Source organism: Halichoeres trimaculatus, unplaced genomic scaffold (assembly GCF_033239565.1).
Source record: "Halichoeres trimaculatus isolate MK-OKI-2021-1 unplaced genomic scaffold, fHalTri1.1 fHalTri1_scaffold_1, whole genome shotgun sequence".
In the NCBI taxonomy this organism is placed as follows: Eukaryota; Metazoa; Chordata; class Actinopteri; order Labriformes; family Labridae; genus Halichoeres; species Halichoeres trimaculatus.
The window spans coordinates 7,906,582-7,917,243 of record NW_027437179.1 but is presented as its reverse complement, the minus strand read 5'-3'; the positions used below and the strand labels follow the sequence as shown (position 1 = coordinate 7,917,243).

Below are 10,662 nucleotides of genomic sequence, written 5' to 3'. Positions count from 1 at the left end.
ACTCCCAAAATATTAGTTCTACTCTCCTCTTCTTCATATTCTGGGTCAAACTCAGAGTAAAACTGTATCATTCTTACGTTTGTTTTGAATGTTTCTACAATCTCCCGTAGCCAGACACAACACTGTGACTGAGATGTCACACACCGAAGTGTCTCTGCATAGAAAATCAATTACCAGAGATGTGAAAGGTGGCTGAGACAGCAGCCAGTTTGATTTTTCTGGGGGTATAGATCTTATTTTGCCACTTTAATACACAACAATAAAGAGGTCTTGTTTGGTGTAAAGCTAGAACAAACATTTTGATCTGTATTTAATGGTGAGTTGCTCCGGGCTGTACCTAAAGGGCTGTTTTCTAATATTCTTTATGTTATGCTCATGTAGGATAAATATAGATTCCGTTCCTCTGCGTCTAAGCCCGACATAACAATCCTTCCCTTTCTTCTCTAAATCCCTCTGCTCATGCGTTTCCATCAGAGACATTGACAGAAATCAGTGATTTTTTGGTGTTGTGTTAAGGGCTTCACAGAGCGTTCTCTCCTCCTCTGCACTTGAAAGATCGGAGCGTCAGGGTAAAGATGACAGCGTTGATGTCCTCACAGGCGTGCAGCCTATTAGACAGGCAGACTGACAGTGCAGCCTAGTGGTAAAGCAACGGAGCCTCACACATGAACACACACTGCGGATCAGGGACAACAGAGAATAACAACGTCCGCCCGTATACGATGCGTAACCCTCCGCACCTTTGTGTGTCTGCGTTGCTCCATGCTGTATTGAGACACTGCACGTAGGCACCAGGCTCCCCTATACATGCTGTGGAGGAAGCATTATAAACCCACACAGAACCCCCTGTGTCTGCAGGCCTGAGGGGGGGTGGAGGACGGCGTTTGGCAGGCACAGCGCTGCCTCAATTTGGCCTGGACTCTCATCTCAACTAACTGTTCGTCTCCTTCGCTTAGCAGGGCCAGCTGCGTGTTCGCTCAGACCCAGTGCTCAGAGAAATTCCTCACTTCTAGTCCTAAATATTTTGTGGGATTAGTAGAACTCCTTTTCCTCTTGTTATGTGAGCGTGCAAGGCGAATCGAGCGGCCCAGAAAGTGACGCCTCAGCAGCAGCAGAAGCCGTGTCGTGATGGCAGCCGAGCAGTGGCTGTGTTGTGCTGCTGTGTCCCGGGGCTTACAGGGTGTACAGTTTGTCTGTTTGGAAACTCTGCACGGCAGCAGGGCTGGCAGACCTCTGAGCCAAACGGGGCTGTGACCTGTGCACATTAGACCATAACTTTAACAGGGGAGCAGCTGGCCTCAGTACATGGATGGTTGGTAAATAAATAATAAATTCTTTGGGGACAAAGAATATTATGAAAATGAAGAATTACATTCACGATTACATTTTTTTTTATGTTACAGATTTTTAAAATTTTACACCAGTTTTAATTATAGCTGATTTTACCCATTAAAAGTTGTACAAATGGTAAAAAAAAAAAAAAAAAAACTGTCAAAAAAGTCACTGTTATAGAAAAATATAGTTGAAGAAAATACTCTAAAATCAGTATCTCTGATATAATTGTTATCAGTTCTTATTTAAGTTGGTGTGTGTGAGGCAAGGCAACCGCACAGAATTCAAATTGTATGGTAGGATATAGTGTTAGTAAAAACAGTAGCAGCAATAACAAAAACAAACATTAAATAGCAATTATACTATTGTTTGATTACATGAAACTACAATGATTCAAAAATAATTATGAGTTTAAGTTTAGAAAGCAGTGACGGGCGTGTTAGTGTTCATACGTATGGGTAAAAATAGGCACTTAAAGTTGCGGCGATGATGATTAGGATCATTATTGTTCAATATTTTAGATATTATTAGTATCAGTAGAGGTAGCAGTAGTATTATTTTCTTTCATGGTGAAAGTACAAGTTTTCTCATTTTTTCCCCCTTTTTTTAAAATCACTTTTTAATTTTGTTTTATTTTGAATAGAAGGTGTAATAAAGGCTGTGCCAGTAGACGTGCAAATTAATAGCAGTAGGTAAACAGTTGAAAAGATAAAACAATTTGTACTGAAAATCAAACATTAGCCATTATACAATGTTTATTTACAGATGTGGTGGAAGAAGTTGTAGAAGTTGAATAAAAGTCAAATATTATAAAATAGCAAAATATTATCTAAAAGTAGCATAGCTACAGTAGTAGCACTTTCAAAAGGCTGGGGGACAGTGTAAACATTTGACATGATACACATTTGAGTGCGCAATGTGAAAATTACCGGCCCCGAGGAGTCGAGCGTTATGGTAGCAATAGTGGCTTTGTGAACCTACTTTGTAAATTTCCTGAAAAGTGACCATGTGATTAGCTTAGAAGAAAATCAAAGTGGTCATTTAGATGAGCTCTGTAACATCAGATTAATGTTAATCTTGAAAGTTATCCGCTGACCTCGGATGAAGCGGCGGGCGCAAGCAGGATCATACAGCGACTGAACAGATCCTGAAGAGAGACCGTTCCGTCATCTGTAAACACTATCATCAGTTTGTTTCATTTTAGGGTTAACGCTGACTGAAAATCTTTTCCTATCAGCTGTATAAACCTGGTGTAATGATTTCACATCAGCTCAGGTCACTTTGCAGCAGAGCGTGGAGAAAAGTGTGTGTGTTGTGTCTCAAAGTGAAAAAAAACAACAATTGATCAGGACAGGTGCTGTGATCTGGCACATTTACTGAGTTCCCCACCGTCACGTGAATCAATACACGATCACAGCGCTTGAATATCAGAAGCACACACACACACAGAAGCAGTGAGCTACATCTAAACTAACAGGTGATGATAGCTTTATGATTACAATACACGTGATCGATAACTGATCATTGTCCTTGAGCCTTGCAGACATGCTGCTGCTTTCAGCTCATCCCATCAGTCAGATATTTGCCACAGGGTAGGTGAGAGTGTGTGTATGTGTGTGTGTGTGAGAGTGGGGGCCAATGACAAATGAGGGTAAACAACAGAAAGAGGGAGAGTGGAGAGGATGCAGCGTGGTGCCTGATGACCCAGAGAGACAAACAAAGTGAGAGTTGGTCAGGCAGGTACTACAGGAGGGTGTGGCAACGTGGAGAGCAGTTAGCAAACAACGCCGGCTGATCCCACTCTCTAATTGGCTGGTAAGACTTTGACAGACACGTTTGTCCCTCCCCCCTCCGGCTGCCTGCTGAAAGTGTGTGTATGAATGTGTGTGTGTGTGCGAAGGAGCCGGCAGACTGAAGCCAGCCACAGAGGCAGCCTCTAACTCCAACCCAATGAGCTCGCAGCCCTCGCACTCACACACACTCTCCTCACACACATACACACTCTCCTCAGCGCCGGCTCTCGCTCTCGCTTCAACCCTGGGACTCAGTAGGAGGAGAAGGAGAGGAGCGGAGAGAGAGGCAGCGCGCGGCAGAGAGGGAGAGTGAGGGTGTAAGAGAGGGGGAGAGGCAGAGGGAGACTGGCGGGGTGTGAGGGAGAACACCATGGCTTCAGATCCGGGGCTGGCTGCGATGCTGCTGTGGACTATATCACTACAGGCTGTTGGCACCGCAGGAACTAACAGCAATGAAGGTAAGAGTGTGTGTGTGTGTGTGTGTGTGTGTGTGGAGGGGAGGTGTGTGTGGGCTCGTTTGTAGAGATGGAGTTGAACCATGCATGTTCTGTGACAGTGGAGATGAACTTCACACACCTGGAGAACACACTGACTATGAGCCATCGCATGACACACACACAAACACACACACACACACACACACACACACACACACACACACACACACACAGACAAACAGAGGTGGTGTGTAAGTCCTCATTACCTGGGCCATGACATCAAAGTTTGTGTTTCACAACAACTCAGAGGAATAGATACATGTGTGTGTTAGTGTGTGTGAACTCGTTTTGACATTGCCCATATCGGCCGGGTTGCGTGTCAGCAGCGGTTACAGCGCATGTGTGTGCCGTGGGGTAAGGTGGTGACGTGAAAGTGTGTGTTGGACTGTCATCGTCATGCTCTCCTCATCCTGTTTTTAATCTCGGGGGTCGAACATCCTCAGAAACCGCACTTCTGTGCTACTTTCCACGCTGCTCGAACCATGTGCGATATGTGTGTGTGTGAGTGTGTTTTCTGTCACACAAACGTCACTCTCTGCTCCCTTAATCCCAGCCCGTGTTTGTTTACTTCCATCCACCCGTCCTTCACCGCTTCACCATGACACAGAAAAACTGTTGTTGTCACTTGTTCAACTAATACCACACACACACACCACGGACCTCCCTGTGGTGTCTTTTTTTAAACGTATGTGTGTGTGTTTGTGTGTGTGTGAGGGAGAGACAGGGTCCTTGACATAGGTCCAGTCTCAGGAGGCTGACTGACAGCAGCGATTCAACTGTTGGGGCCTTCTTGGCCCTGACAGCGAGAGTCCGCTTACCTCTGCAGGAGGAGAAAGCAGCAGAAGAAGAAGAGGAGGAGAAGAAAGATGGGGGGAAAAGGGATCAGTGCTTTGGTTCAGGGGGATCACCTCGGCTGTGGCAGCCACTTATCCTGTACTAAGCTGTGTAAAGTCGGGATAGGAGAGTCGGGCCGCCTTCGGTCAGACAAAGCAGGAACCGAGGGTCGCCGTGAGCACGGGCAGACGGTGCACGAACAGTCCGATTGAGACCTCCATGTTGTGTGTGTGTGTGTGTGTGTATAACCAAACTGACCGATGCTTCCTCATGCTGTGTTATTAGCATGTCAGGTTTTCACCTCTGCTCTTGTTTGACTGTAATTTCGCTTATTGACTCCCACATCGAGCGCCCTCCGTCTCTCACACTCCTCCGTCTTTGCTATTCAAATTCAGCCAACCTTTTCCGGAGGTGGTCGTTGCCCTTTCCTGATTACGGATGCAGCGTGATTAGATAAATGAAGAGTAAGGTTAACTTTGATCACACACATTCACAGAAGTGTGTGTGTGTGTGTGTGTGTGTGTTGTGTCTTTTTAAACCTATCCTTTTTATTTGCGTGCAGATCTAAATGTGTGTGTTTCCACTGACATGAACTGCATGAGGAGTTGCCGTGCTCACGGTCGGTTCACACAGTACGAACTGCAGCAGTACCACCGAAAATACAGCACGGTGCTCCTATGTGATGTACATATAAACACATATGGGTCAGTATTATTATATATATTAATTTAATCCAGATTTTACAAACAAACATGCTTCACTTTGTTTTAGTTTTGTCTGATTTCCAGAGGTTTTTGAAAATAATACATATATCGTATATTATTCTTTAGGTCGTCGCTAGCAATGTAATGGAATATAAGGAGAAGGAGCTGAGTTAAGATGAAATTGACTGATTATAAATATACATACTTCACCTAAATAAGTGTAGTTTAACCTCAAAATGTTTCCTAAAGTAAAAAGAAATTCATGTTTATTTGTCAGAAACACCCCTACTATAATGCAATGCTAATATTTACTCGTAAACTCATTTTTCGCAAACCTTAGCGAAACTATTTTCATAAATTGTTCACTGTACTCATCTGACACGACTAAGAGACTCTTTTCGGGGTGTGTAATGTTTTCGTTGGCTCCTGGGCCTCTCCGGGGCTCTCTTATCGTAGATGAAAACAGTTTTGCAGCTCAAAAACTCTGACTGCAGTCTAGTCCAACTCCTCTCTCTGTCTCCCACCAAGCTGATCAGCGTGTGTGTGAGTGTTTCAGCCGAATTCTACTCATGCAGGTTTATATCCCGGATAAATATTCAGCCTCCACTCCAAAAGTCACCAGAGAGTTGTAAAAAATAATGTTCCACAAATCTGTGCTCTGCTTTTTAACCCACATCCCAATTAAAGCGGAGACACAAAAGAAATAAAAACACAGGAAAGTAGTCACTGTTTTCGTTTTACTTTGAGAGTGATCAGGACAAAAAAAAACTGTAATTTAGCCCAAATGACTAAATGATAACTGAGTTTAAAAATGATAGCGCAGAAAAATTAAATTCCTCTTCTTTGCTTTAGTTCTGCTGCGATCCGACTGGAGGGCAATTACAAATATTACATGTACGTCAGGGAGATAACCTTTGGAGCGACTGGAGAAGTGGAAATTAAATTGGTGGGAAAAACAGGTATCTGCTCACACAACCATGCAGTGTACACACACTGCTACACACACTACAGTGAAGAGGGGATAGAGGTTTTGGACGTATATTTGATATAGAAGCAGCCCCATGGCCAGCCATTTTGTTTCCCATCGCTCATGTTTGCAGACGTATTCATCATGTGTAGATAGCCATCCTCCACCACCGCTCATAGCTGCGAGTATTGGTGTCTGCAGAAAAACAAAGCGTCCTTCAAACCCTTTCATTTGTTTGTTTGCATTGAGGGGCTGAGTGTGTGTGTGACTGTGTGTGTGTGTGAGCGGGCGCTCATATACACTTCATGCATGGTAAAGAGGGAGGGTGAGTAAGACAAAGGAAACTCCAGCGTTTGACCTCTCATTACGTGTTTTCATATTTCTCCCACTGATCTCTGTTTTTAAAAACGGAGCGATGACGTTTCTCTGCTGCGTGCCCATCAGGCGCCGTAGGTACTACAGGATCAGACCGCTGCGTTTTCCATCCAGGAAAAAAAAGGGAGAGGCTTGAATCAGAAACAGACACAGGGACGAAGCAGAGGAAGGTGAAACCTCCTGAGCGGAGCCTCCACAGATCTTTCACTCGAAGATGATCGCTCCATGAGCCGATGGAAAGCTTTACGCACGTTTTAATACACTTGATACTTTTTTTTTTCTTAAATAAACAAAATTAAAACTTATCTCTCACAATGAAAGGGTTACTTGAAAAAAATATGACTTTAGCAATCCGAAGCTTTGTTTAGCTTTACGGCTAATTTAGACTTAGATTTATTTTGAAGTTTCATACGGACATACCTCATCGGTCTATACGCAAAACGGCTGGTGACCTTGAACTCACATCCCTCGACTGGTCCGCTTTTAAATTCTCTTTTCGCCTTTTTCCTGAAACTATTACTCATTATATATGAGAAAATCTGAAATGTATTGTACAGAATTTTAAAACTTTTTTAGCTAAGCTAGCTGCAGAGGGAAATAGCGATGCTGTTGGACAATTACAACGATTCACGGGACCGTGAAGAAAAAACATTGAGGTTTTGGTGCAATAACATCAGTTTAATTGCTTGAAAAAATAAATATATATGTTTTATTTAGCTCTAAAACTTGCAAAAGTAAAGCGATTGTTGTCAATGTTTTTATGACTGGTGTTAGCTTAAGTTGAAATTCATAAAATGAAATGATTGTGCTTCATTTCAGTTTATCTTCCTTTAATTTTCATACTATTTTTAAAATGGGTTATTTAAAGTGTGACAAAAACAAAGGTATTAGCGGAGACTTGAACACGTAATACTCCATAGTGTCTTTATTAGCGAAAAATGTGCCTGTTTTTTTGAATATCGATTTCCTAGCCTAATATTTTTACAGATACGGATTCAAAAGTTTAAAACTAATCCATGATACCAAACGCAGAATCACTGTTTAAAAAGCAGAGAAAGCGAAGCAAAAAATGAAATGTGACCTTGAACCAAAAGTTTCTTTTCCCTGGGAAATCTGAGTCGACTTTACCTTCATATCGTCCCCACAGCAGTGAAAGTACCAGAGCCATCAGATGCTGAAACGCTGTTTTCAGTAACACTCCTCTCTGTGGTGTTTTGAGAGGGGAAGAAAATGGACACATTAGAGCCGTTGGCGTAAAATGCTACGGTGTCGGTATGCTAGGGGTTAGAGTGTAACACACACACACACACACACACACACACACACACACACACAGACGTACAAAGAAATGACGCCCAACCTTTTTGTATCCAACAGCTCCCTCTTTTGTTGTGAACTGACTCATTGGACTTTACGGAGGTGGTGGTGGTTTCCCTGAGCAGCCCTCCTGTCTGCGGGCGCTGTCCCTGCTTCAACTCCTGCTCACTGTTTCACGCCATCACACTCCCAGCGAGAATAGAGCGCGTTCCTTCAGGTTGTTGTTAGCACTGCGGAACATGAAAAGACTCATGCAGAGAGCAGGACCCGCTGCTAATGAGCAAACTGTAGGTGGATGATTATTACCACATACCTCTGCTGCAGGAGGACCAACAGGGAAAAAAGACACAGAGGCAGGGAACACTGAATAGCAACAAAGATTCATCTTTCTTTTTTTTCTTTTTTTCAAATTTGAACATGTCGCTTAGAAGCAACAAAATCTCTCAGAAATCAGGAAATGAAAAGGAGAAAAGTTAAAAGAAGCCAGACTGCTGGGATCTGCAGTTCTTCTCCTCATGCATTAAAAGAAAAAGACAAATTTGGCTTTTGAAAAAGGGCTTTTTGATTCTGATTACTGCCGCAGTGGGCTCAGATGCTGTGGTTTGTATTATATTGATCTCCTTCTCAGTCGATGGAGTACCTGCTGCATGTTTAGTAACATCAGCACCAGAGAAAAGCACCAGGACTTGTCATTATCAGTAGCTTAGAGGGAATCAAAAGATTTCAGCCATGGAAATAAGCAGAGAATGAGCTCGAGCGTGCAGTCCCTCGTGTCTCGGACGCATCAGCAGACTTGGCTGACGAGGAAAAATGTTTTCCTTCACAGTGTCTCGTATTTCAGCTCCCAACGCCTTTTATTGACTAGTGAAGATGCTTGTTTCCACCTTCTCACAGCACAGAGCACCCGGGCTCCTTCCTGAAGTCTCACTATTAAAAAATAGATCACCTGCTTCTCTTTCACACATCTGCTTCTTTGTGTGTTTGTGCTCTCACTCACAGCTGACGGCTCTCAGTCAATAACCACGAGAAAAAGCACTTGATGATACGTCAGGCTTCAGGAGTATTCTGTGGGTGTTTTTCTTTCTGCTGCTCTTCAGAGTGATTTATTAATCACTGATTATTTCACCTTGAAACCAGGAAAAAAAAGTTTTTACTTTTTTCGTGCACTTTAAGGCAGGGATTGCAAAAGAAAGGGATTAACTTTTCAGCTTCACTTTAACCCTCTATGGTTCCTCATTGCCTCTAGGCAACATACCCATTTTTTTGCCTTTTACATTCACACATTATATTCCAGTCGTCATGAAATGCTTTTAAATAACAGAAAAGACCTTAACGAACCAATAAAAGTGTTTGAATTAGTCATATGAGCCTCTGAAGGGTCTTCAAAATCCCTTTTTTGCAGACTTTCTTGCAAGGACCAACTCGGCCGATTCTCTCCTCAAAACTGTCCAATAACTTTTTTTACTGTGTCTTTCTCGGTCTAGAACAAAATATGTTTATGTTAATGGATAAGTAAAGCTTGGTATCTTATAGTTTAATCTACTTTATTTGCTAATTAATTGAAGGACACATGTAAAAATGCAAATGCTGCCCTAAGGCAACACTGTACCGTAACAGATTCACCATATTAACAAACTGCTCAGAAACAAACTGGTCATTGAATTTTTTTTTTTTTTCACCTGGATACATTTGATGTACATTTGATGACTTAAACTGTAGGCTTTGGTCTACTTGAGCGAACTTTGAGAGCCTTCTTTACAGAGCACAGGCTCATATCCTCCACACATTTTTCCCACAGAGAAAAGTCTCCTTAAAGCCACAGAGGTAGTCTTTGGTCAAAAGTTCACGTAGAGTTAGATAAAATATGTTCAGACTCTTTGACCCATTCATTTCAATGGGGTGTTTCTCAATAGCACAGTGTTACCTGCAGGCAACGTTAAACGTTTAGAAATCTGATAAGAGTTTTTTTTAGTTTTTTTTTTTTTTTTTTTTTATACATTTAATGGCATGCATTATAAACTGTTGAGGCTGTCAAGTATTATCTACGTGTTTTTGAAAAAAAAAATATGTTGAAATATAAATAAATATATATATTTTTTTCATTACTGACATTATGGTCCGATGTTGCCTCAAGGAAACAAACCCCCCCAAAAATATCTATATCATTATTATTATTATTATTATTATTATTATTATTATTATTTTATTTTAATTTTTTTGACATTTCTTTAGATTCTGTTTATTTGATCTTTTTTAACCTCTTAAGACCCAGCGTCCACCTATGTGGACATTACATTTCTGCCTCTCAGACCCATGATACTTTATTTTTTAAAAATTTTGACCTATTAGCCTCGTTTGAGATACTGCCCACATCATCTTTTGGCGAAATCACAACATTACAGCCATTTTAGTGAAAAAAACCCCAACACAATTAAGTACAACACTACTAACAAACAACTAATTGACAACTCATAACACAAATAATGAAACTTCCTGTATAATGACTAAGTTTAGTTATTATACTCAATAGATCTCACTTATCCCTAAAAGCAAGGTGAATGAAAAATTGCACACCAGACAAAAGCTCAGGTGTTTAGAGGTTAAGACAGAAAAATCACTCAAACATTTTTTTTTTTTCTAACTGGCATCAATATGTGTACCATAGAGGGTTTATGTTATAAACTCAGTCAGGTCAGGAAGTTTTGAAAGCGTATCCCTCCTTGGCTCGTGACCTGCTCCCAGTCTGAGTTTAGTTCCTAACACTTCCCAGTGTCCTCTGAGCAGGGAGCCTTTATGTGCTGCATTGTGGGAGCGTATTAGATAACCAGTGAGGATGTGAACTT

General features: G+C 41.8%; 1 protein-coding gene across 5 annotated transcripts in view; it reads left to right on the top strand.

Moving 5' to 3' along the window:
* The first annotated feature begins 3,251 nt into the window (after positions 1 to 3,251).
* epha8 (eph receptor A8) overlaps positions 3,252 to 10,662 on the top strand; it is a 185,594-nt gene continuing 178,183 nt past the window's right edge. For 2 of the 5 annotated variants that reach the window (XM_074678989.1, XM_074678970.1), the window contains exon 1: positions 3,253 to 3,583. In XM_074678989.1, the coding sequence (XP_074535090.1) occupies positions 3,496 to 3,583 (88 nt within the window). In that variant the 5' untranslated portion in view covers positions 3,253 to 3,495. Of the gene's footprint in view, positions 3,584 to 10,662 lie in introns of all 5 variants that reach the window. The other 3 variants (XM_074678999.1, XM_074678978.1, XM_074679007.1) reach the window with 2 other exon arrangements.